Source organism: Castor canadensis, chromosome 1 (assembly GCF_047511655.1).
Source record: "Castor canadensis chromosome 1, mCasCan1.hap1v2, whole genome shotgun sequence".
Classification (NCBI taxonomy): Eukaryota; Metazoa; Chordata; class Mammalia; order Rodentia; family Castoridae; genus Castor; species Castor canadensis.
This window is the reverse complement of record NC_133386.1, coordinates 131288966-131315650: the sequence shown is the minus strand read 5'-3', so window position 1 is coordinate 131315650 and position 26685 is coordinate 131288966. Positions and strand designations below refer to the sequence as shown.

The 26685-nt window shown below is 53.1% G+C and overlaps 2 protein-coding genes across 5 annotated transcripts in view; both read left to right on the top strand.

Moving 5' to 3' along the window:
• Capn5 (calpain 5) overlaps positions 1-15077 on the top strand; it is a 52206-nt gene extending 37129 nt beyond the window's left edge. For both annotated transcript variants that reach the window (XM_074082495.1, XM_074082500.1), the window contains exons 4-13: positions 1058-1266; positions 3776-3968; positions 4660-4853; positions 5372-5449; positions 6997-7192; positions 7716-7838; positions 9520-9716; positions 10677-10792; positions 11736-11872; positions 12769-15077. In XM_074082495.1, the coding sequence (XP_073938596.1) occupies positions 1058-1266; positions 3776-3968; positions 4660-4853; positions 5372-5449; positions 6997-7192; positions 7716-7838; positions 9520-9716; positions 10677-10792; positions 11736-11872; positions 12769-12951 (1626 nt within the window). In that variant the 3' untranslated portion in view covers positions 12952-15077. The remainder of the gene's footprint in view (positions 1-1057; positions 1267-3775; positions 3969-4659; positions 4854-5371; positions 5450-6996; positions 7193-7715; positions 7839-9519; positions 9717-10676; positions 10793-11735; positions 11873-12768) is intronic.
• Positions 15078-16990: 1913 nt separating this feature from the next.
• Myo7a (myosin VIIA) overlaps positions 16991-26685 on the top strand; it is a 72720-nt gene continuing 63025 nt past the window's right edge. For 2 of the 3 annotated variants that reach the window (XR_012450686.1, XM_074082480.1), the window contains exon 1: positions 18908-19042. Coding sequence is in view for 2 of the 3 variants with exons in the window: in XM_074082480.1 (XP_073938581.1) it covers positions 19025-19042 (18 nt within the window). In the remaining variant the exon portion in view is untranslated. Of the gene's footprint in view, positions 17173-18907; positions 19043-26685 lie in introns of those variants that run through there. The other variant, XM_074082472.1, reaches the window with a different exon arrangement.

Genomic DNA, 26685 nt, shown 5'->3' with positions numbered 1-26685 from the left:
GACACCGACACAGTCACACAGGCATTTATTTAATGCAGCAAATATTAAGTATTTCAGAGAAGTGGCAGGACCATGAGTCCAGTAGGTAAGGGCCCTGGCCTGGTCTGGAGTCAGGGAGGGCTTCCTGAAGGAGGAGGATAGATATTAAGGATGAGTAGGAGTTGGCTGGCTGTGGAGCTGCTGCCCACATAGGTCCTGGAGCAGGTGCAGGGCTGAGGGTAGCTGTGGGAACTAGAGAAATGAGGTTGGGGGGCACATTAGGGAGTAGTACCATCAGGTTGGTCTGCTTCTGTGTAGGGCAAAGGCAGCTGTGACTGCAGGTGCTGTTACAGTGTCCCTGAGCAAGGCTGAGGGTCACTTGGGCCAGGTGGTGTCTGGGGGGATGGAGAGGAGACAGGTTTCAGAAGAACGCAGGGGGCTTGGCTATAGCTTAGTGGTAGAGTATCTACCTAGCATGCACAAGGCCCTGGGTTTGAGCCCCAGCACTGCAAAACAACAAAACAAATGCCAGAAGAATGTAGAAAGCTGAACATGGTAGCTACTCAAGAGGCAGAGGCAGAAGGACCTCGATTTGGGGACTACTTGGGCAGAAGTAATCAGACCTCATCTCAAAAACAAAAACACAGAACAGGCTGGGGGTATGGCTTAAGTGGTAGAAGCCATGCTCAAGGCCCTGGGTTCAATTCCCAGTACTAAAAACAAAAACAACAACAAGAGCTGTGAGCCCTGCTTGGATGACAGAGGGAAAGCCAGGAGGCTGGCCTGGGTGGCTGGGTGGCTGGGGTGGGCATGTATAGACAGGGAAGCACAAGGAAAGGAGGGAAGCCCACAGGATCTTACAGCCATACAGCTGGAAGGAGCCTAAGGGAACCCCTAACTCCCACAGAGGTGGGAACCAGAGGGGTTCACAGAGTCCCACGTGGGTTCATGGCAGGGATGGGACAGAAGCCAGTACTCCTTTCCTTTCTGAGTCCCTGGAGTCACGCAGCCCCATTTCCTCAGGAGCCAGGAGCGCCTTTCAACATGTCCCCATCCTGTCCCCACTTTCTCTATGCAGGTCATTCCAGACTGGAAGGAGCAGGAGTGGGACCCCGAAAAGCCTGACGCCTATGCTGGCATCTTCCACTTCCACTTCTGGCGCTTTGGGGAGTGGGTGGACGTGGTCATTGATGACCGGCTGCCCACAGTCAACAACCAGCTCATCTACTGCCATTCCAACTCCCGCAACGAGTTCTGGTGTGCTCTGGTGGAGAAGGCCTATGCCAAGTAGGTGCGGCCGTGGCTGGGCTGGGGGGCCATGCTGGGTGCTGCTGCTGCTGGGCTCTGTGGCTTTTTCCTTAGCCAGGGCTCCAGGCACAGATAAGTGAGGGTCTGGTGTAATTGCACACAGTGTGCTCAGAGCCCAGGTCCCATGGTATGGTCAGCTAGGCTGCACTGAGCAGGGTGGAGGCCTGGACCCTGTGAGGGGAAGAGTGGGTTGTCCTGCAGTAGTGGGGCAGGGCCAACAGTCACATTCATGGTCATGGGGAAGCTACCTGGGGCCTTTGCTGGGGTTGTAGTACCTGAGGTCTGGCCTGGGTGGCAAGGATGGGCCAGTTGCCTGCCTTCCCTGCTTGCAGGCCTCCCCTTGTCCTCTCATCCTCTGTCCACTAGACTGATTGTCCCTCCATCTTGTCTTTGCTGACACCTCCTTCTCTGTGTACCAGATCCTGTGTCCCAGTGCCCAGTAAGGGCTTGGCACGGAATGGGTGGAGCAAAGGTCTGCTGAGCTGTGGAGGGCTCTGGGGCAGGAGTGCCAGTGGGCTCAGACCAGCCCAGCCAGCTTGCTGGGAGCCTCTCCCTGCTTCCTCTTCCCAGGCCATTTGTCCCTTGGAGAATGTTTGCATGAGAGAGAAGAGAGAGGAGAGAGAGGAGAGGAGGAAAGAGAGCACGTGAGCACAAGAGGTCTAAAGTCCTCATGAAAGGGAAAAGAAAAACAAAAACAAAAACAAACCCCCCCAAACCACATTTTCACCCTAAGAAAGCAAAGCCTGTCCCCTAGTGGCCACTGCATCTCTGTGGCTCTTCTCCCTCTGAAGGACCTGCTTCTTTGTTCTTTTGTTTTGTTTTTTTTGGGATTTTAAAATTTGTGTTTTGTTTTGGGTTTTGTAGGGCCAGCACTCTACCACTGAGTTATAGCTCTAGCCCTTGGTTTTGTTTTTTTGACAGTTCTATTGTGGTAGAAGACACATGACACAGTATTTCTCATTTTAACCACGTGTAAGGCTACAATTCAGCAGCATGTAATGAATGCCCACAATGGCCAATAGATCCACCCGAAACCTCACGTCAGCTCCAAAAGAGGTTTTTCCCCACTGAACCATACCTCCTCTTCCCTCCCCCCAGTCCCTGGGAACCCCCGTTCTGCTTTCTCTCTCTGAATTTTCCTATTCTAGGCACAGGTATAAGAGGGATCCCACACAGTGTCGGTCCTTCTGTGTCTGTGTTTGCCTTCTTTCACTTAGCATGACATTTCCAAGGTCCGGCCGTGTTGCGGCATCTATCAGAATTTCCATTCTTTGTGGTGCAGTGACACCCACTGCACCTTGGTTGATGGACACTTGGGTCGCTTCCACCTCTTGGCTGTGGTGAATAGGCTACTGTGAACATGGGCGTGCGAACGTCTGTCTGTGTCTCTGCTTTACTGTTGAAGATACGTCTAGTAGTACAATTGCTCGGTCCTGTGTGGGTCCGTGTCGAACTTTCTAGGCAGTTGTCAAACTGTTTTCCACACATACGGAAGCTATTTTCCACAGTTTATGCTTCTTTCTTTCTTTTTTTTTTTTTTTTTTTTAACATTTATTTGCTTTTAAAATTACAAAACGAACCCATGCCTGTTATAGCAAATCCAGAAGACCTTCTCTTTCCCTGCTTTGGGCAATCTGAGTTCATCCACAAGCATCATCGTGGTGGGTTCAAGACCCCTCCCAGCTCTGTGGCTCCAGCCACCCCTTTGGTGTCCCCCCCCCCTTTCCCCACCAGTGACAACTTTTAGCATCTTTAATGCAGTTTTGTTTGTAGTTGTCCTTAAAATCCCGCCTTGCTGTTTTATGGGTATGTATTGTCAAATTACACAAATGGTATTGTTTCCATCTTTCTTCTCTCATTTCTACTTACTACTATGTTGTCACAGGGTGGATGCTTAATAAATTTTTAAAGCCCCTCCCAGCTTCCAGGAAACAAGACATTTCACATGATTTGTCCTTCCCAGCAAGTAAATATTTTTTAAACATAATTGGCATCCAGCTGTGTTGCTTTTTCAAACATAGCACGCACTAGCATTTTCCCTAGCACAGGAATTCTTTTCTGGTGTTTTTGTTCCATGACTGCCTAATGTTCCAGGGTGCAGATGCAGCATTAGTTTAAAGCCAATTCCCTTTTGCTGGACATTTAGAATATTTCTGGTTTTCATCATTGTAAATTTTAGAACTTATCCAGAATTGGTGTGTCCAAAGACATAAGAGCTTTTAACGCTTTTGAAAAGAATTGCGAGGTTTTCAGGCAGCTAATTTGTAAAGATCGAACACCGAGGCCTAGGGAAATTTGAGTCACAGAATGGTGTGGGTTCATTGAGACAAATCTTGGCCTGCAGATCAAGGCGTGGGCTCTAGTGGTGGCTGTGTGACCACAGCAGTTTGTTTGACCTCTCTGAGTTTCAAAACTCTCTGCTGTGAGGTGAAGGACTGAGACTGGCCAAGGAGCATGAGCGGGGAATTCTTTCCACGTTGCTCCCCAGGCTGGCAGGCTGTTACCAGGCTCTGGATGGAGGCAACACAGCCGACGCACTGGTGGACTTCACGGGCGGCGTTTCTGAGCCCATCGACCTGACCGAGGGAGACCTCATCAATGACGAGACCAAGAGGAACCAGCTCTTTGAGCGTGTGCTGAAGGTGCACAGCCGGGGGGGCCTCATCAGCGCCTCCATCAAGGTGAGAACCCGAAGCAGGTAGCGGAAGAGGGAAGGGATCCCCCGGGGCGGGCTGGTCTGGGGCTGGGGTCTCAGAGCATCATCTGGCTTCATTTATCGCTCAGGTTTTAGATAAGAATGCTGGGCTCGGTGAAGGCAGGATTTGAACCCAGGTTTAGCCAACCCTGTGGTGCCTAGAAACAGGAGAGCCCTGATTTGTAGCATTTGCTGACTTTTTTATTTTATTTATTTATTTTTTGGCGGTACTGGGGTTTGAACTCAGGGCCTCACGCTTGCTAGGCAGGTGCTCTACCTCTTGAGGCACTCTGCCAGCCCACATTTGCTGATTTTGATGGTGTGAATACCCCCACAGTGGTCGAGTTCCCGGTACCCATGTTTTAACAGTCAGCTCTCGAAATTGCTGAATATTTAGCAATCAGATGAGCCAGGGGAGGTCCGTTCCAACACACCCCTGTGCTGGCCCCACTGGAAGTCGCTTCCTGTGTGTAGACTGCTGGCCCCTGGGACTTGGAAAGGCCTGGGAGCACAGTTCTGTCCCCTTCACAGCAAGCAAGCGCTCCCTTTGTGTGGGGCTGAAGTTCCAGTCCAGCCCTGCAGGGGGCATTGCAGCCCCCCACCTCGTTGTAGCCCCTGTGCCTGGGTTTGGGTTCTGGTGTGGCCTTGCCTCTCTGAACACCCATGTCCTCCCGCAGGCTATGACAGCAGCTGACATGGAGACCCGCTTGGCATGCGGCCTGGTGAAGGGCCACGCGTATGCTGTCACCGATGTGCGCAAGGTGCGCTTGGGCCACGGCCTGCTGGCCTTCTTCAAGTCGGAGAAGCTGGACATGATCCGCCTGCGGAACCCCTGGGGCGAACGGGAGTGGAACGGGCCCTGGAGCGACACGTGAGGCCCAGGGATGGGTGCAGGCATGAGGGTTTGGGCAAGGACAGGGGGGCTTCCTGGAGGAGGCAACACTGGGTTGCATCTTGAGGGTTCTGGGGGAAAGGACATTGGGAAAAGAAGGGAGACTTATTTTCATGAGTGGGGGGTGGTGGATTCTGCAAGGGCTGAGACCTGGAGCTGGGGTGAGCTGACCTGTAGAGGCCAGTGTGGGGTGTGGGTGGGGAGGAGAGCAGGAAGGGAGGCCAGCAGGACTGTGAATGGGGCTGATGCTCTGTGCAAAGGAGGGCACCCTCCTATGAGGGTCATATCCCCTCATTCTGGGTCTGCAGCTTTGCTTCAGACAGCCCACAATTCCCTGTGGAACAGGGCAGATGGGCTTCTCCAAGTGGAGCTGGGCGTGACCCAGGTGTCTCTAACCACACTGCACAGAGGGTGGCCTGGCGCTGAGCTATCCCTTAGGGGTGGTCCTGGTAGGCCCCTCCTCAAATTGCTTCCTCTTTTCTCTCCTCGCATCCCAGCTCAGAGGAGTGGCAAAAAGTGAGCAAAAGTGAGCGGGAGAAGATGGGAGTGACTGTGCAAGACGATGGCGAGTTCTGGTGAGTGTGCTCATGCCTCAAGGTCCGGACTGACAGGAGCTTCCTGGAGCCCAGCAGGGAGCATCTGGTGGGGAGTCATATAGGGGGCCTAGCACAGCCCATTTTCAGCTTGCTGTGTGGCCTTGGACAAGTAAAGCCATCTGTCTGAGCCTCAGTTTTTTCCTCTGTAAAATGAGTTGGGCAGTCATGGCCCTTTTCTGCTGGGCTGAAAGTGCCCTCTGCTTGCGCGAGTGGACCCAGGACTACTCTGGTACCTAGGTTGAGCCCTTGGCAAGTAGGTCATGGTGCCAGCAGGTGAGAGGAGTGACCTGAGCACAATGGTGTGCTGGTGGTCTAATTGCCAAGAGTAACTAGGGAAGAGGAGCTAGCTGCTCAGCTGAGACTTGGGGTGCAGTGCAGCCTTTGTGGGCAAGCAGAGAGAGAAGGCCCAGTGTGAAAAAAGTGAGTTCAGGGTAGAGAGGAGTTGGGGGGCGTGGGTGTCAAGCAGGAGAGCCCAGTAGCCTAATAGGCTTGCATCCATTCGTCTGCATCCACCTCCTTGGGTCCATTCCCCTGTTCTCATCCCACCCGTGTCCATTTCCCTGCATCCATTCCACTTGTGTCTGTCCACCTGCACTCGTTTTGTCACCATGCCAGGCTGTGCTGTTCTGCAGCAGCACATTTGATTTGGAGACTTAACCACTTCCTCGGGGTAGGGGGGGTACAAGGTGCCCTGTGTGAGGTCAATGCTATGAGAACCCCCAAGCAGATCGGGGGTAGATGGCAGTGATCCTGGCACCCCAGCAAGGACTCCTCCTGCAGGTTCCAGTAGAGCAGCTGCAGAAGGGCCAGCCCTCACTGAAGGTTCCTGTGGATATGATCAGTGTTGCCCAGTCTGGCTCAGGTCACTTGAATGAGAACAGCCAAAAGGCTAGCTGTAAAAAGGGCTGCCTTCTATAATGCCCTTCTTGTGCATGCTCACGCTCCATGCAACTCTCCTAACCCCAGTAAGTCTCTTGAAGTACACACAGGATGTAGTGACTGTAGCAAAGCCCTGGCCATTGCCACACACTTGCCATGGGGCACCCACCATTTATTCAGGCCTCTCGGCATCCGTGCAGGACAGTGGATGGGAACTGGCTTTATAAACTGTACAGAGCTACACATTAGTGTGTGTGTGTGTGCTGCTGGGGATCAAACCTAGGGGCCTTGTGAATACGAGATAAGCGCTGTACCACTGAGCTACGCCTTCAGTCCCTCATTAGTAGTTAATATTAATAGTCGTAACAGCCAGCTAGCGCCAACTGCTGGGTCCGTCAGAAGTTGTCCTGCGTGCTCTTATTGCATTATTTAATCCCTACACTGGCTCTGTGAGACGAGCAATTGTTGGTAAATTCATTTGCATTTTACAAATGAGGAAACTGAGGTCGAAAGGGAGGTTAAGGGTCTGTGTGGTGCCATATCCAGCTCACTCCTGTGAGGCTGTGGTTCAGAGCAGATGGGGGGACGCGCGGGACAAGGGGGCGTCACAGGACGGGGACATCGACTCAGCCCCTCCTCACGCCCAGGATGACCTTTGAGGACGTGTGCCGGTACTTCACGGACATCATCAAATGCCGCCTGATCAACACGTCCTACCTGAGCATCCACAAGACATGGGAGGAGGCCCGGCTCCACGGCGCCTGGACGCAACATGAGGACCCACAGAAGAACCGCAGTGGTGGCTGCATCAACCACAAGGACACCTTCTTCCAGAACCCACAGGTGGGCATTCCCGGGGACCCCATGCCCTGCCGGGGGCTCCTGCATGACCCGGGGTACATCCCTGTGCATCCATGGACCTCAGCATGCCCATCTGTACAGTGGAGTTGGGTGGACATGTCAGTCTCCAGCCTCACAGTCTGGCCTGCAGATGGTGACAGTGAAGAAACTCTGACTGTCAGAGACTTTAGACTGAGGTGGGGATCAAACTCTTGTTTCCACAACAGCCCCGCCCCGCCCGTTTCTAGGTAGCTCAGGGCCCAGCCAAACCGGGCTCCTCACAAGAGCCCCTCCCCTGCAGTTTCCTTGGTCACAGTGATGGCAGCTGTTTAGTCCTCAGGTCTCAGTTGCCTTTATTGAGCACCAACTACATGCCAGGCTCCAAGCCTTCACACAGGGGCTGGTGTAGGCACTGGCAGGCCCATGCCATAGACGAGGAACCATGGCTCATGTTGCTCAAAGTGGCTGGCTCAGCCTGGCTCTGCTGTGGCCTCACTGCATGTCTCTCTCCTTCACCACTCTGCAGTACATCTTCGAGGTCAAGAAGCCAGAAGATGAAGTGCTGATCTGTATCCAGCAGCGGCCCAAGCGCTCCACCCGCCAGGAGGGCAAAGGCGAGAACTTGGCCATTGGCTTTGATATCTACAAGGTAGGCCAGCAGGAACCCCTGCTGATGGCAAAAGGAGTGAGGGATGCTAAGGCCTGGGGAGAACACTCTGGAACACCTTGGTCACTGACATCACCCCAGCTACTCTGACTATGCTGGCTGACATCATGAGGATGCAGTGGTGTGAGCCCTGTTGGGAAAGTCCACAGAGGGCCCAGCTGGCCTGGGCTTGGCTTCTCTGGGAGCTCTCAGCCTGATTGCTTTCTGCCCAAGACCCACAGGCCCGGGATGTCTGGTGGTGAGGAAGAAGAGCACTGTTGATTTGATTGTTGGGCCTGGGCTGGGGAGGTCCTAGGTGTTAGACGGGTCCTAGGTGCCTCCTCTCCCAGGGCTCAGGACCTCTGTCATCTCCTGCAGCCTCCTTATGTTGGAGACCTTGCCAGGCACAGGAAGGGACATCCTTGGGCAGAGCAGGCAGGCTCCCTGGTGGCTGCTCCCCCCTACCTGGAAACTTCCATACGTGATGCCCAGTGTGTGGTGACAGTTGGCATAGGGGGACCCCATGTCCAAGTCCTAAGAACTTGATGAAGCTGCATGGATGGTGTCAGTCTAGGCAATTTGTTCACATTATTGTGCTGGTACATTCACTGTGGGTTAATGTGCTGTGGCACTTTGTGACTTAGGCATGTCCTGGCAGCTGATGATTTCATTTTGGGGATTTGTGCTATGACTCAGGTCATGACTCAGTAGGTTCCCCATATACATTTGTGTTAAGACTCCCAGTGGAGGCCTGAAACTATAGCTAGTACCAAATACGCTATGCCATACTGATAACCAAGATGGCTAAGTGATTAACTGGGGGGTAGCATATACAGCCTGGATCTGCTAGACAAAGGGATATTCGTGTCCCAGGTAGGATAAAATGAGATGATTTAGGTCTTCATCACACTATTCAGAACAGCCTAAAATTGAAAATTTATGAGTTATTTTTGGAATTTTTCATTTACTATTTTCAGAGCGTGGTTGACTGCAGGTAACTGAAACCAGGGAATATGACAGCCAGAAACACTAGGCACATTGGGGGATACCCAGGAAGTTCATTTTACCTGCTGCCTTTTAATAGCTTTTTTGAGATTGAATTCACAGACCACCCAATTCACCTATTTATTTATTTTATTTATTTATGGCACTGGGGTTTGAATTCAAGAGTGTTGCACTTGCAAAGCAGGCACTGTACCGCTTGAGCCACACCTCCAGTCCATTTTTGCTATGGTTATTTTGGAGATGACGTCTCTCAAACTGTTTGCCCAGGCTAGCCTCAATTCACTAGCCTCCCAGCCTCAGTCTGGCAAGTAGCTAGAATTACAGGTGTGGGCCATGAGCCCCCAGCCAGTTCACCCATTTGAAGTATATAATCTAGTGCTTTTTAGTGTAGTCACAGAATTGTGCAACCAATGCCACAACTAATTTTAGAACATTTTCATCACCTCCCCCAAAAGAAGCCCACTGCCTTAGGCCATTGCCGCCCAATCCTGTCAACCTTCTTCCCCTCCACCCTGAGCAAATACTAATCTATTTCCATCGTTACAGACTTGCCAGTTCTGGACACTTCACATACATGGGATTCCATTGCCCCTTTTGTGGTGCCGAGGGAGATGGGGTGGTGGGCTGGGGTGCTGCAGGGTGGGGCTGTCTGTGGCCCAGCTTCTCCTGTTGCTGGCAGGTGGAGGAGAATCGCCAGTACCGCATGCATAGCCTGCAGCACAAGGTCGCCAGCTCCATCTACATCAATTCACGCAGTGTCTTCCTGCGCACAGAGCAGCCCGAGGGCCGCTATGTTATCATCCCCACCACCTTCGAGCCAGGCCACACTGGAGAGTTCCTGCTCCGAGTCTTCACAGATGTGCCCTCCAACTGCAGGTACTCAGGGGCTGCATCAGCTAGAGGCTGGTGGGGGTGCAGCCCACGCGGGGCAGGGGTGCTTAGTGTCTGCCCAAGGCGTGGAGCCCAGGCATCCATTCCCCACGGGCTGGCCCCTGTGTACACCTCTTCCTCTCTCTTTCCCTGCCCCAGCCTCTCTTGGGCATGGCTAGCAACTATGGCTCACACGTGTACAACACTGCAGTTTACAAAGAACTGTCACTGACCTCATTTGGTCTTCACACCCCCGCTAAGCACCAGGCCTAAACCACTCCATTTTACACAAGAAAACAGGGGCCAAGGCTAGAAAGGTTGTCCAAGGTCATGCAGCCAGTGGTATGTCAGGCTGGCCTCCCTACCCAGCCTGATTCCAGGGTCAGGGTCTTGCTACCACTGTCCCCTGTCCCATGGGAGCTGGCTCTGAGGACCAGTGGACTTCTGAAACCATCCCATCTCTGCTGGGGTGTAGGCCCTGTGCACCCTATACTGCTCTCCCCATCTCAGTATGCAGCCCAGACTCGCTGTCCCCAGAAGGACAGGTGGGCCCTGCCCACATTCCAGGCCCAGGAAACAGCTATGGTATGTAGAGTCAGGTGGCCCCAGGCCACTGCTTTCCAACCGTGTGGGCAAGGGCTCCCCACATGAGCCTGATGCTCCCTAATCTGTAATATGGCAGATAACAATCACTTGTCCCCAGGGCTTTGTGAGGTTTAGAAATGACAGGAGTAATGCCCGGCAGAGGGTGTGGTGTGTGGTGCTTTTCCTTGCGGGAGGTTGGCACGCCGTGGAGTAGAGACAGAGAAGGGAGGGAGCCCACTGGGTTGAATGGTTGGGGACTCCCCGGGAGGATTGTCTCAAGACTAAATACTGCTCCTCTCTTTCCCCTTCCTTACTTTTTGAACCCTCTGCTCATGGCTGTCTTCCTGGCACCCCTCTGCTTCCTGTCCTGCTCTGAATCAGGGAGCTGCGCCTGGATGAGCCCCCCCGCACCTGCTGGAGCTCGCTGTGTGGCTACCCTCAGCAGGTGACCCAGGTACATGTCCTGGCGGCTACTGGCCTCAAGGACTCTTCGACAGGTGAGCTCATGTGGGGAAAGCCCCTGGCCCTCCTGGTGGTTGCCTCTGGCTCTCTCTCCTCCAGCACAGATCCCAGCCTCCAGAGCTCTCCTGTACACTCCAAATCAGCAAGCTTTTCCCGACATCCACTGCAAGCCCAGGTGTCCCTGGGTGATGCCGAGCATACACGGTGACAGATCGGGAGCTCCTCATCCCAGGAGCTCCCATGTGGTAGGGGAGTCAGATACTAGGACACATAGGCCTGGGAAGGCAGAGAGAAAGCTTCCTGAGGGAGACAGCTTTCCTCTAGACGAAGGAAGTATAAAGCCTGGGGAGAAGGTATAGGGGAGGGCCAGGTATGGTGAAGCACACCTGTAATCCCACAATGAGAGAGGCATAAGTAGGAGGATCTCTGTCTGAGGGCCTGGGCAAAATTGCAAGATGGTATCTGAAAAACAACTAAAGCAGACAAAAAAATAAGAGGGGGGCTGGAGGTGTGGCTCAAGTGAGTTTAAATCCCAGTACTGAGAGGGAAAAAAGGGGATAGTGAAGGGCTGCAGATGTGGCTCAGTGGCAGAGCACTTGCCTAGCATGTGTGAGGCCCCAGGCTCAACCTCCAGCCCCACATCATCCCCCAAAAAAAGAGAGAAAGGGAGAAGAAAGGGGAAGAAGGAAAGTGAGGAAGGAAGAGGAAGAAAGGAAGGAAGGGAGGAAAAGAGGACGAATAGGTGCCCAGGCAGAGGGCACAGCCTGGTGAAGGGCCTGGGGGCCAGAGATTATCAGTGTGCCCCTGCCATCTTCCATCTTTGGAAGTTAGAGGACCCTGAGGTGGGTCAGGTTCTGGTCTCCCCTTCTACTGAACCACGGAGCCCAGACAGGCATCTCCCCTTCCCTCCCAGACACCTGCCCCACCCTGGCCCTGCTCCAGTTCTATGCTCACCAGGTTCCCACTCCCTCTCTCTAGGGGCCAACTCTTATGTGATCATCAAGTGTGAGGGGGACAAGGTCTGCTCAGCTGTGCAGAAAGGGACCGCCACACCTGAGTACAATGTGAAAGGCATCTTCTACCGCAAGAAGCCGGGCCAGCCCATCACCATCCAGGTGAGCCCAGTGGACTCCCGGCCTGAAGCCTCCACTGAGAGGGGCAAGGCGGACGGCAGAAGAGCCTTCAGCGGGGACCTGGAGTGCCAGGTTCTGGCTCTCCTTCTGTCCCTGACTCCTGGCATGGCCTTGGAGGTCTCTTGCCTGCCCCTCCTACCACTCCCTCCTGCCCACCCCTCTATAGGTGGGTAGTTGGATTAGTCAGGGTCAGTCCCCTGGTTGGGACAGTGGCTGTCTCTGCTGTTTCTCTGAGCCCTGTGAGTGGATACACCAGGAAAAGTGGCATTGAGATGGCATGTTGTGGCTGTGACTGTTTCCTGGAACTTGGAACAGGGGGTCGGAAAGCCAGTGTCCGTGGGTGCAGCTGTACTCCCCTCTCAGGCCAAGGTGCTGGCACACAGTGATTCTAAACTCATGAGCAGGATGCTTTCTGTCCCCCAGGCCCACCTCTCTGGGTGAGAAACCATCTGTAAACAGACACTTGGTACCCCGGGGGAGTGGGTTTTCCAAATTTTCCTAATACTAGGTCCCACTAGAGCAAATCACAGACCTACAAATGTGAGGGCTGGAAGGACTCCTGGGACAGTGAGCCAGCTTTTGTATTAAACATGGGAAAACTAGGACAGGGGGCACATCACTCGTCCAAGTTCACCCAAGGTCAATGGCAGAGCTAACAATGACAGATTGACCTATGACAGACAAGGATACCTAGGCTCTGGGATGGGCGTGTCCTGCCAGGTTCACCCGGAGGCAGACCATCCAGCACCTCCTCTCTTCAGCCTGGCTTGCACAGTGGGAATTGAGTTCCAGGCCTTACTACCACCACTGGCACCCACCACCGAATGTATTCCTGGTCTGGGAGATGGCTCCTCCCATGATCCTCTGTCTCCTCCCAGATCTGGAACTACCATGTCCTGAAGGATGAATTCCTGGGTCAGGTGCACCTGAAGGCTGACCCGGATGACCTCCAGGCCCTGCACACCCTCCATCTCCGAGACCGCAGTAGCCGGCAGCCCAGCGACTTGCCGGGCACCGTGGCCGTGCGCATCTTCAGCAGTGCCTCCCTCACAGCTGTCTGACACCTTTTCATCTATCTGACCCAACAGTTCTTACCACCACCTGCATGTCCCCACCATGCCTGGGTCCAGCCTAGGAGCAAGACACCGGGGTCCTTTTCTCACTCTTCCACTGCCTTGCTGTGTGACTTTGGGAGATCTCTGCCTGTCTCTGAGGACCCCAAAGCAGTCCCTTCTCATGGGTGGGCGTCTTCTTGCCTGAGGTTTAAAGTATCCCTCCTCGCCCCATCATCTCCACTGCTAAGGAATTCTATCCGTTGAAAATGTTTCCCAGGTCCTGCTGTCTGCCAAGGAGTGCCAAGAAGATGTCACTTGTTTACACATAAACTGCCATGTCCCCAAGCCCCATTCCTGCTCCTTGTTTCAGAGGCCCACCCAAGTCTCCCAGGCCTCCACTTTCTCTGGCACCTATGCCTGGTTTTCAAGCCGCCTTGAAAGGACTGTTCTTGGGCAACACTGGGTTCTTGCTCAGGCTGGAATTGACTGTTCCTTCTGAAGCATTCCCCTGCATTTATTCCCTCAAGGGAAATTTGAGACATGAGTCAGGGGTGGACTGGTCAGGTGGAGCAGAGCCTCTACCCTGGCCTCTGCCTCGGACCTCACCTCTGTCCTCAGGTCTTCTCAGAGACAGAGGCCCAGCCAATGGCCAGCCATCTAACCCATTCTGAGTCGACTATTCCCAGCCTCTGGTCTGAGACCTCTGGAGAGGTATGGCCATGGTGGTGAGGAAGGAGCAGCTTTCTGCCTCCATCCTGGTGTAGAACAATGATGTCCAGATAATGCACTAGGGCCAGGAGGATGAAGGGCCATGGAGACCCAGAGAGAGGCACACAATCCCCTCTGCTGTAAGACCCCAGCTTTTCCTGGAAGAAAGGACTCTGGGGTAGGTGGTGCCAGGCCCACAGGGATGGGTCACCTATTGGGCATTGCAGGAGATAGGTAACTCCCTCTGCCAACATTCCCCCAAACAGCCAAGGGGGCCACAGTGCTCTTCTTGCTGCCAGGACCAAAATGTTTCTTTTAGTCCTCAATGTTTTTAAAAATCTCACTTTTAATCCGGGAGAGCCTGAATCCCCTTTTTCCTTCTTGAGCTCCAATTTTGAGGGTCCTCTGGTTCTATTTTGGTACCACATGGGGAAGGACATGGCAAAGATGGACCTTCTCAGAGGAGGGTGAAGGCAAGCATGTGTGACGCTGGGCATCTTCAGGCTCTTGTTAGTGCTGGTGCTGTGTCCAGTTTTGGCTTCTAGACCAAGCATAGCAGGTGAAGCCATGCAGTCGATTTAAGAATGACAATTCCTTTTGGGAACCAGAATCTGGTACTCCAAGGCTCCCTGTGGGGTCCAGGGTGGGTCCGGCTGGAGGTGCTGGATTCTGACTTTGCTGCCTCGCTCTACTGCTGGTTCTGTTCCTGGGTCCTGGCCATGGAGGGACCAGGATCTAAAAGACAGGAGGACAAAAGGATTCCTTCTTGAGAACTGAGGCTTCCCTTTGGGATCCTGGACATCCCAGAAACCTCCTGTGCCTCAATTTCTCCCTCTGCAAAGTGGGGCCAGTGACTCCTATTTGTCAGCACTAAAAATGCCAAGGAAGTGCAAGGTAACCCCTTAGTGTACCATGCATACTACATGCACCTTCTGTAATCACTTCTCAATGGCTATCAAAAGTTAAGTCTCCTGAGTCAGGGATGGAGGGGTGTGCCCCATGTAAGCCAGAATGAATCTTTGCTCAGCCATATCCCTCTGGGACACAGGGAAACCAGGACCAAGTGGCAGACCAGTGTGGGCTTCACCTGGGGGCTGGGCACTGCCTACCACCCCCAGAACTAGTTCAGTAGCCCTTCTCTCACCTCCTGCCCCTCGAGGTAGGCCAGGCTGGCTCCTGGCTGTGCAGGGATGATCCCAGGAGACCCTGGGGACTGGGCAGGTAAGGATGGGGGATGGGTCAGGGAGAGCAATTGCTTTGTTCACTTTTGCACCCAAGGGGCTATGCATCTCCTACTTGCACATAGGTGGGCCTGCAGCCCATATCACCTTGACTTGGGCTTTTCTCTTCTCAGGGCCCACCACGAGATGGGGAAAAAGAGCCCTGTTCTGTTCTCAGAATAAATATTATTGCAATTCCAGAAAGACTTTCCTGTGTCTATCCCTCTGGGGGGAAGGGAGACAATGGGTTACTGCCCTCTGGTCAGAGGGACAAACAAGGGAGGACTTGGGAGTCACCACTGAAGTTGGGCCTGCTGCCTGCCAGTGTGTCTTAGCTAAGATTGGTGGAATCCTTTGGCTATTTCTGCAAGCCTCAAATCCGTGGGGCTGGCTTTGCTGAGCTTGGACCGCCCCAGACCCTGGGGAAACAGTCTTTATTCTGGAAGAGTCTACCAACTGCTGGTGAAGACACGGATCCTCTGATCATGAGAGACACTGCACAGGGTTGCTGATAGGCCAACATGGGACTTACTGAAAGTTCTTCAGCTGTCTTGGTAAAGTGGAGGCAGCTGCGTGAAGGGCCACAGACAAGAGATGGGCCTGTGGGACACAGGCAGGTATAGGGGCCACAACATAGCTGTTGGGAGTTGCTGGCAGCTCAAGCTAGGAAGCCAGGTGGCCAGTGGGGAGAAAACAGGTCGGGATGGATTTTGAAGGCAGAGTGGACAGAAAATGATTGGAGTTGGGCTAGGGGGTGTGAGTACAGGGCGAGGACAAGATGAACCAAAGCCGCTTCTGCCGTGGCTTGGATGTGGTATCCCACAAAGATTTCTGCTAGAAAGGAGGTCCTCATGGTAGAACCTTAGGAGAGGTCTCGTGGGAGTCAGGAAGGATGAGACTAGATTAGTTGCAGTGAGTGTAGCCCTGGAGCTTATACTTTCCGGTCTCCAAAGCAGCCAATATAAGTGTCATTTTCTTATGTGGCAGTACCCAGTCTCGTGTTTTTATTACTGCAAGACAGATTCCTAGATTTCACCTCTGCCCTGACACCTTTCACCTGTATTCTGCCCGGGCTGACAGCCCTGTGCGTCTGGTCCGTGTGCTGCAATCTGGGTCTTGTTTTCCCCATCTGTGTGGGCCTAGGCCACGTGCCCTGCCCAACTGGAAGCTAGGGGGATTGAAGAGATACAGGTGCTAAGTATCAGCCTCAGGTGTAAGTCACCCTTCCCAAGATGGTGTACAGCTTCACTGCCAGTGGCTGACCTTGGAGCCTGTGCCCAGCGGGTGGCGCTGTTGGTCCTCCCTGGATCCCCAACCCACCTGTGGGCAGTTTCCCTGAATACACAATCCAAGTACAGAAGCTGAGGATCCAAAAAGTACCCCCTGACACACACTCCACTGAGGGGCTTAGAGAGTGGCTTCGATGAGGCCACTGACGGCTCTGGACAGGAAAAAGTCCAGGTCTAGGAAGAAGCCCTCCAGGCCTCTGTCTCACGGACATTAATAACACAGTTTGTATGCTCCCCACCCCCTTGTTTATGGGAGAGGGGTTGCTCCTAGTCAACTGGCTTGGCAGAGCTTCTCGACGTATGATTGCAGCCCAGCATGCACACCCCCCTCACAGAACAAGTTGTGGGGCTGGCATTGAATGGAGGTGCTTTAGGGGGACAAATTTGAGGGAAGGATCTGGGGCACAGGTGGTGTTTGTCCAGGGAGAGCAGAAGGTGCCAGAATGCAGGGCTTGCTTAGTTCACACCCACTGCCATGCCTGCCTCACCAAGCCCTCTAGGGTCTCAGACAGCCATGTTTTGGAGGAACGCCTGCAAAGCAGTGACCAAGCCAGGAACTTCCTGCCCAGGTAGTGAGAGAGCAGACAGTGGTAAAGTGAATGACAGGAGGCAGCTGAGGCCAGCCTGGGTCTCCTTTTCTCCATCTGTGTGGGCCCAGGTCGGAGCCCCACGTTAGTCAGCAGCACCACCTGAGACCCAAGTGTCCTGCCTCCCTGCTGGCTGGGAGCCTCTGGACATTAGCCCCAGCACAGCCCGCCCCCCACGCTGATGTCACCACACCCAGACCTTGAGGCCCCCTCCGGCTCCGCCTCCTGGGAGAAGGCTCTGGAGTGAGAGGAGAGGGTTAGCAGTGCTGTCTGGACAGTCACCCTGGGCAGAGAAGGAGCGACAGAGAGAGGGAGACCCAGAGCCAGACACAAGAGCTGACAGTAAAGCTGCTGAGTCCTCCGTACAGGTGGCAGTTGCTCCCAGCCTGGGGGAGTGGCTGAGAGTGTGCAGCTGGGACCCAGGTAAGGATGGGCTTCTCACCTTTGGCACTGGGACACAGAATTTTGGACTTGGGGGATTCACGGGCTTTCACCTCCTCTGGAGCCCCTGTGCCCACAGCCTCAGCTGGACCTCGGCTGCCCTGTAGCCAGTGATGGGTGTCCTGAGAAAGGAAGAGCCAAGGGGCATGATGTCATGGAATTGTTTCTGAGCTGCACCAGGGGCACAGATATGCTGGGTGGCAGAGAGAGAGACCTCTTGACCCTGTATCTTTGTCATCTTTGATCTCCTTCTGACAGTCTCTCTCCTTGCATGAGTCACTTCCTCTCCCTTGTCTCAATTTTCCCATCTAGTCTATGGGACTATGAGGCCCACCAGCTGGGGCTGCTGTGGGGCAAGGTAAAAATCGGGTATGGGCCCAAAATATAAATACAGCCTGTGTTCCCTGTTGTCAATGAGAGAAGCAGCAGACTTAAACATGGTCCGGCTCTTTTAAATGTCTATCTTGTAGTTTTTCCTAATGTATGGGCCTTCGGTGCTGTGCCATCACCACCTCCAAGGCCATGGAAGCATTGGTCTGGCACAGGCTGGCGTCAGATGCTAGCTTGGTGGTCCTGGAGTTCTTTTCAGACTTGGCCCCCTGGCAGCTGTCTGCTGGCCCTCACTGACTTCGCTTCCCTGCCAGGCATTCAGGCTGGTACAGGGCTCCAGGAGGACTGTGTGCCTACTGAGACCCAGAGCCCAGGGGTCAGGGCTCAGGTGTCAGGCAGTGTCTTAGGCAGAGGATCAAATACCCCAGTGCCTCTGCAAGGTCCCTTGTGAAAAATTGATGTTCATCCTGGGAGGAAGGTCGTGGGGCAGAGTGGCCTCATGCCAGTGACAGGACTGCCTCTGACCATCACACTCCATTCCCCAGTCCTTTCTGAACCCATCTGGCCTGGGTCTCTGCTAGAGAACTGGCCAGGCTATGCCCTGGATCAGCTCTCTGGCTTTAGGGACAGAGGTGGGTACTGTCCCAACCCAGATAGCATAAGGCACAGTCAGGGCTGGGATAAGGGGAAGTGCAGAGGCTCTTGGCAGCTGGGTGGTTGGGAAGCCTTCCTGGAGGAGGAGGTACCATCTGAACTAAGCCATGAACAACAGGCTAGATTTTATTAGGCAGAATTCCAGGTGGAAGGGCCAGTGAAAGAAAAGGCCAGGAGGTATGAGGACAGTTGAACCATACCAGGCATAGTGAGTCCCCAAGGGTGGGAGAAGAAACACTGAGTTGTCTGAAGGCTTGAGTTGGGCCAGGCCTTAAGAGCCAGGCTGAGGGGGCTTATGTCCTCCATCCTGAGGGCAGAAAGTGCCCTGGAAGGCTTTAGTCAAGGGTGCCATGAGCAGGTTGTGCTCAGCCCACGACTGTCCCTCAGACCATGCTACCCTGTCACCCACACTCCTGCGGCAGCTCTAAGCTGGAGGCCAGAGCCCAAATCCTGGTCCTAAATTTGCCGTGCCTGGCTGTGTAACCTTGGGCAAGTCTTGGTTCATCTCTAAGCTCCTTTGTTCATGTGGCCAGGGGACTCGCTACTTTCTAGGAGCACTTTGGGAGTCTCTGGATGACAAGGCTGAGAGAATGACAGTGGCTCAGCCAGTCAGCCCAATGGAGCTGGTGACAGTGGCTGAGGCTCAGGGCACATGGGGTGGACTGTGGCCAGAGGGACAGAAGCCAGGTTCTCTCAGGGAGGAGGAGCTGGAGCTGGGACTTTGGGAGGAGCCCAGGTGACCCCTGCTAGGCTCAAGGCTGCCAGGACTGGCTGCTCAGAGGTTGATGTGGTCTCTCCCCACAGAACTGTGTCTGGCCAATTGGTCAGTGGGAGCCTCTGACGCAGGACCATGGTCATTCTTCAGCAGGTGAGTGTTCCCCAGCACCCTGACTCCATCTTTACATTCTCCAAACCAGAAAGGACTTTGTTGAGCCTCTCATCTGCCCTGTTCCACCCTCCCTCATCTATAAGCTTAGCTGTGGGACACCCTCTCCAGGCTTTCCTCTTGGAAAATTCCTACTTAGGTTTCAAAAACTCAAAGCCTAGCCTTGAAGCTTCCCCTGCCTCTCCCAGGCCCAACTGGAAGCCTCTCTCACTGGCTCCCCACTAGGGAGCCCTGGTTGATTTATTCACTTCTCTGAGTCCTGGCCATTCCAGGTTGTGGAACAGCATGTGCAAAGGCTTGTGTGTGGGAAAGTCCTCAGGGAAGGAGTCTGCAAGGCTACTTAGGAAGGGTCCTGAGTCTGAATGTCCCCAGGGCTTTGGGCAGCAGTGAGTGAAGGGTAACATGTCTGAACTGGAGCTCCCTGGGAGTTATGGGAAGAGGCAGAGGTGCTGCCACTCAGCTGAGCCCTCCAGCCCCCCTTCTTCCTCAGAGCCACAATGGTCTTCAACCCTCAGCCCTTTCCCGTGACCAGCTTGAGGCTCTAATGAGCTTCTGGTCTCCAGAGCAGGAGCCAGGAATGTGGGCCCCAAGCCAGATGGGCCTGGCATGGGGCCCTGAGGCTTGTGGGGCTGGGTGCTGTGTGGCCTCAGCCAGCAGCTCCCTGTTGTCCTGGACCATGATGGAATAATGTCCTCCAACCCTCAGGCCACATGGGACCCGTGCGTGCATGCGTGTGTAAGGCAGGCTTCAAGTAGCGATTAGGACAGTCTTCGATCCCAGGGGCTGGAGGGGATACCGTTAGAGTCCCTCGACCTAAGAACCTGCTCAGAGGCCCATCTGAGAAGACTAGAGTCTGCGAGAGAGAGTTATCTTTGCCATGTGCCAGGCCACAGGGGGACTGGGTAGGTAGGGACACCTACAGCCCCCCAGAAGGAAGGCCTGAACCCTCCACAACTCCCGGAGGTGTTTCCCCTCAAGGACCTCTGAAGCAGACCTGTGGGTGACTGGACCCCACAATGTCCCCATCCCACCTCTGAAAGCCGACCCACCTCACCCTGCAGGGGCCTCTGACTGAATGGCGGCTCTGCCTACCCCTCAAAATGCCTTTCTGTTACTTCTTTGGTCTCAAAAAATGAGCCACCAGCACTGCGGGCTCCACCTGGGCCTCACTGTGGATCAGCGGGAGGACCGTGGGCATGTTACCCAGCTTCCCTTGAGTTGTTTCCTCGCCTATGAAATAAAGAGAAAAGTCCCCTTCCGGCACACCGTGCTCTTCCTTCTCCCCATGGGGAGCCCTAGAAATGCAGGTCTGCCTTCCTCCTGCTCCCCACGGCCCTCAGCACATTCCGAGATGGAGCTCTGTGCCAGATGAATGTCTGGGGGTGACCACACCATGATTTGGGAACAGGACCTGTGTTTGAATCTGGACTCCCTCACTCTAGCTATGTGACTGGAGGCACATTGCTGTACCCACTTTTTCTGTATTTGTAGCACAAGGCTGATAGCGGCACCCACCCCTACCCGTAGGAGTGGTTTTGGATGAAACAATGCTTTGCCAGGGCTTGACAGAGCAGCTGCCTCAGCTGCTGCTGATACGGTAGTAACATTTCTCTGTCCTTTATTCTCTCACTTGATTTGGGACAAAAAAACTCTCAGGAGTCCTCAAAGGATACTATGGTTCTTTCTGCATGTGTAGGGTGTCCCCAAGTGGGACATTATCAGTGACAGATTTGCCAATCCATCCTTCTTCCCTCCATCCATGCACCCACCCATCACTCCAGTCTTCCTGGGCCCCCACAGGGTACCAGGCTCAGAAGACATCTTCCCAAGAATGGGCTGAGGACCCAAACCTCTTCACGCCTGGGAGAGGCTTGTTCCTTTGTGAAGGGTCTGATTCATGGGGAACAGCATCCATGGGTCCCTCCTGCTCCTACAGTCAGGCACTGTATACACAATCTCACAATCAGGGATGTTTGAACCCATAGCACAGCAAGGAAATCGAGGCTCAAACAGAGTAACTGAAATATAAGCTGGTGGGGAGGGGGGCCCAGGCATGATAGGGAGTCCTGATGCTGGGGATGGGGGACAACAGTCAGGCAGAGGAGGCCTGGGCAGGGCCAGGGTGTGGCACAAGAAGCAGGTACAGTGCTTGGAGGAGAAGAGGTGAGACTGCCATGCTGGGTGGCATTTGTAGGACGTAGGGTCTTTTCTAGGGACCCTGTGGCAGTCTGGGCAGACATGCTAGATTTATGGCCTTGAGAGAGGGGTGGGGGCCACTGGGGATTCCCAGCGTATTGGAGACAACCTCCCCCAGCCATGTTCTCACCCACTCACCTAGCAAAGCCCTACTACGCTCTAGTCCATGCTAGCCAGGACCCCAAGAATATAGAAAGTGACTGTCGTGGGGGTGTTTCTAGACCAAATGGGACTGCTAGAAACCTGGGAACAGGACTAGGATAGTCAAGGTTCCAGGGGACAGAAAGGATGGGGAGGGAGTCCGGGAATATGGGAGAAGGGTGCTTCTGCCGGGGGAGGCTATGATGCTATTGCATGAGTCCTTCAAGAACGCATGGGGACCAAGGTCTTAGGGAGAAGGACTTGCCAGGGTGACAAGGCCAGCTGGTGCCGGGTGTGAACAGAACCCAGAGCTCTAGGGCACACATGATCCTGCTTCCTTAAGGACCTCAAGGAGGCTCTTTGCTTTACTCTGACATGATTTCCTGCTCTGCAGTGTCTTAGGGTAGGGACTGTGTGTACTTGGCCCAGAGGGAGGTTGAAGTTAATGTGTGGGATGTTGGTGACAGTTGGATGAATACTTCTAGTCAAATATAATGTTGTTCTTTGTCTCTTGTAATTTTTGGCTTTCAACTTTGCTAGGGCTGATATTAGTGTAAACACCCCAGCTTTCTCGGTTACTTTTTACTTTGAACCGATCTGTGTGTTTGGGTCAAAAGTGGATCTTTGGCAGGTTGGACCATGTGTTTTTATCCATTCTGCTCATCTCTACCTTCTCATTGGCGAGTTTTACCCATTTACATTTAAAGCAGCTACTCTAAGGAAGGACTTCTGTAGTTTTGCTATTTGTTTTCTGTGTCTATCTCCCCTCTCAATTCCTCCACTATTGCCTTTTGTGTTTAATTGGTTTTTTATCTAATATACCATTTTGATTCCCTTCTCATTTCTTCTATGGAAGTTTTTTCATTTACTTTACATGTTTTTAAAAGGCTTTTAGAAAGTTTTTTCCTTAATGATTATTCTTAGGTTTACAATTAACATCTTAAATTTATAATATAGTTGAAGACCAAATTAGCTTCAGTAGTATATAAAAATCTTGCTCTGTCTAGCTCCATCTTTCCATCTTTCTCTTGTCACAAACCACACCTTTATACATGGTGTGTGAACACAGAACCATTTTATGCTTTTGTCTTTTAAATCTTTTGTATTTTAAGTCACAAAGGAAGAAAACGAGGAATTACAAACCAAAAGTACAATAATAATGGTGATTTTTATTGAGACAGTCTTTTATGTAGCCCAGGTTGGCCTCAAACTCTCAGTCCTCCTGCCTCAGCCTCCCAAATGCTGGGATTACAGTGTGTGCCACCACACCTGGCTAATACTGGCTTTTATCTCTACTTATACCATAACTTTCATCAGTGCTCTTTTTTCTTTGCATAGCTTTGCCTAGTGTCCTTTAATTTTTCCTCCAATTTTTCATTGTAAAATACATATAACAAAAATTACTATCTCAACCACTTGGTTTATTGTACTATTATTTTTTGGTGGTACTGGGGGTTGAACTCAGGACCTCGAATTTGCCAGGCAAGTGCTCTACCACTTGAGCCATGCCGCAGCCCTGTCCAGGCCATTTTTAGTGAGGTGCTAAATACATTCATAATGTTAGGATAGCCTTCTCCACTGTCTATAACTTTTTCTGTCTTGTAAAATTGAAACTCTGCCCAGTAAACACTAACCCTTCATGCTCCCTCCTCTCAGTCCCTGGCAACCTCCATTCTACTTTCTGTCCCTGTGGCTGTGGCCTCTAGGTTCCTCATAGAGGCAGAATCATACAACATTTGTCTTTTTGTAGCAGTTTATTTCACTTAGCATGGTGTCCTCACGGGTCACCTATGTTGAAGCATCTGACAGAATTTACTTCTTTTGGAAGGCTGAATAATATTCTACTGAATAGGCAGTCGAGGTGGCTTATGCCTGTAATTTTAGCTCCTCAGAAGGCTGAGATCAAGAAGATCAACAGGTTCGCTTCGAGGCCAGCCCTGGCAACAAGTTCCTGAGACCCCATTCCTATATATATATATATATATATATATGGCCACATGCCTGTCATCCAGTTGCATGGGAAGTGTAAACAGGAGGATCATGGTTTCATGGTCCAGGCTGGTCCGGGCATAAACATGAGGCCTTATTCGAAAGAGAGCTATGCTGGCAGAGTGGTTCAGGTGATAGAGTACCTGCCTAGCAAGTGTAAGGCTCTGAGTTCAAATCCAGTACTGCAGAAAAAAAAAATCCATTGAACATTAAGTGCCCCATTTTGTTTCCCCAGCCATCCATTTACTGACACCTTCACTGCTTCCGTGTTTTGGCTCTGGTGAACAGTGTGGCTGTGAATGTGGGAGTATGAATATCTCTTTGAGACTGCTCTCAATTCTTTTGAGTATATGCCCAGAAGTCGAATTGCTGAGTTATATAGTAATTCTTTTTTTAATTGTTTGAAGAATCACCCTAATGTTTCCTGAAGTGGCTGTAAATTCCCACCAGCAATACAAACGTGTTCCATTTTCCCACATTCTTATTTATTTATTTATTTATTTTAGTGGTACTGGAGTTTAACCTCAGGGTCTACACCTTGAGCCACTCCAGCCCTTTTTCATGATGGGATTTTTCAAAATAGGGTCTTGAACTATTTCAGGCCCCAGCTGTCTTCGAACCATGATCCTCCTGCTCTCTGCCTCCTGAATAGCTAGGATTACAGGCGTGAGCCACTGGTGCCTGGTTTCTCCTATATTTTTGAAAGTCAGCTATGCCAGATGTAGAATTCTTGGTGGACAGGTCTTTTTTTTCCCCCCTATATTTTAAGCATGTCTCTCTCGTGCCTTCCAGCCCTCTTGGTTTGTGAAGAAAACTTGGCTGATAATTGTAGTCACCTCTTTCTTTGCCACTTCAGAGGGGCCCTGTTCCTCCTGCTTAGGCGATTAGGGTGCAGGCAGGGCCACAGACTCTCAGCGCCATCCAGTGTCTCTCCAGACACCAGACCCACTTGATGCTCTCTCCCCTCTCCTCTCTGACTCTCTGGGCTCTTCCCTCTGCTGGAAATGTCCCTCTCCTCATGTTTGCCTAAGAGAGCATGACACCCAGCTGTCTCTCCTACCCTGCCACCCCGTTAATAACGACTAACAGATACACGGCATTTGTTCTCTACACACCAGTAGAAGTGTGCTACACATCTCCATCTGTTATCCCACGAGCACCCTATGCACTGCTGTTACTCTGTCACCAACAGATAAGGAAACAAAGGCACCCAGGAGGACTAGCTCAAGGAGCACAGCTTGTGAGTGGCCATGTCAGGATTAAACCTAAGCCATCTGGCTCCAGAGTCCAAGACTCAGTGGCCAAGCCATCCTGCCTCTAGGCGCCTGTTCATCCCTTATCTGGTGGTATGTCCTTATCTGTGTCTGGCTCCGTCCAACCCAGCAGCTGGGAGTTTGAACCCAGATCTCCTTTGTCTCTGTGCTTTTGTCTAAGCCTCTGCCTGGCGATGGCCAGTTTTTATGGACAGATGGGGAGAATGCCCGTATATCCACCCTCTGTGTTCCATGGACTCCCACTGGCAGGGGGACATGGAGAGGTGCCCAAGACCCTTCCTGACAGGTCCCCCAAGAAACTGCTGTGGTCAGTTAGTTTAGTGCTGGGTGACAGACACAACACTGAGTCCCTGGGGCTGGAATAGAGGTAGAAGGAGGCCCTGGGCCAGCTGGCTGCTCTGAGCTCTTTACAGCATCATGTCACCTTCTTGGTACCTGCCCCCCCCCCACTCTGCTCCCCTCTGCTGTTTGGGAGAGCAGCTGGGCTTCCAGGATTGCAGACCATGCAGAGGGTTAGAAGGGGAGCAGGGAGTCCTTGAAGAGAGAAGAGAGGTAAAGAAGAAAGAGAGGAAGAAGACAGAGAAGCAGGGCAAGCCAGAGGAGGGTAGGAGGGGAGTTACAGGGCCCTCTGGATGGGGCAGTGGCCTCTCTGGCTCACACCGGAGCATGGACAGGAGCCAGGTGCCCAGTTCTGTGTGAACTCCAGGATACAGGCGCCCTGCTTGGCCCACAGCCGCCATTACATCCAGGGACTCCCCCACTGGTTCTCAGAGACTTTCTGGGGCTAACTGTCACCCACAGCTGACCCAGGGTCCAGGTCAGGAGTACTAGACCGGCTCTCCAGTGCCCTTCCCACTACAGTTGAGCCAAGGGTGATTTTTTATTTTGATCACTAGCGGGAGGGGCCGGCAGCAAGAGACGCGCCTTCCTCCCAGTACTAAAACTCTCAAAGTTCATCGTTTCTTTTCCATAGCATCTCTGTCTGCAGAAAATATACTGATTTTCCCCAAATCGGGCCCAGGGCGAGGTTCACAAAGCTGGGCTCTGGCTGCCGCTCGCTGCAGCCCCAGGGAAGCTCCCCGGATCTGATCTGATCGGAGGAGGTGGCGGCGTCGGGGTCCTGCCGAGGTGGGAGGGGTGGGGCTGTGCGGGCGCCAGGCGTCACCTAAGCCGCGGTTGCCATGCGCCGGCAGCAGATGGCCGGGTTTAGGGTTCCCCGGGCGGCCAGTGCACCGGATTAGGTGAATTAAGGAGCCGCAGCCACGACCCTCTGGCCATGGAATCCCCCGCCATGGAGTGCCCCGGCAACCCCGCTGACCCCCGCCACGCGCGCGCCCCGCAGCCCGGAAAGTGGGCGCTGGTGCGCAGCCTGAACCAGACCTTCAAGACCTACGCGGTCATGCCGGTGAGACCCGGAGAGGGGTGGCGCATCCCTGATCTCCTGGGCCTCGGTTTCCCTGCCTGTCAGAAGCTGGGTGGGCGGCAGGAGCTGAGGATGCGTGGGACCACAACCCTGGGATCCCTGACCGCTGGCTGTGAACTTGACCCCAGCCCTTCCTCCCTGGCTAGGAGATTTCGCATGGCGAGAAGTAGTAGGCTGGGGTGGGCTCGGTCTAAGGAGAGAATCCCCAGCTTTTGCTGGTGTCCAGAGCAGGGAGCGTCGCCAGCAGGTGCTCAAGCCAGCATTTGGTGACTGGCTGACCGCCAACCTCCAGGGTCCCTCTTTCACCAACAGTGAGCAACTGGACATTGATCTGAGCTCCACAGCCTTCAAAGTAGTACTGATAAAACCATGGGGCACAGTAGACATGAAGATAAGGGAAATGATGGGGATGTCCTGAAACAGGCTCCTTGTCATCCTACAACCCAGGACTGAGCCCCAGGCCTCCAGAGGAAGGAAGAGGCAGAGGTGCTAAGGCCCTGTGAGGAATTTGTGTTGACCTGAGACCCACTTGGTCCCTGAAGAAAGAGGGACAGCAAAACAGCTTGTGTGTACCTGTCTCTCTCTTTTCTGCATGTTGACTC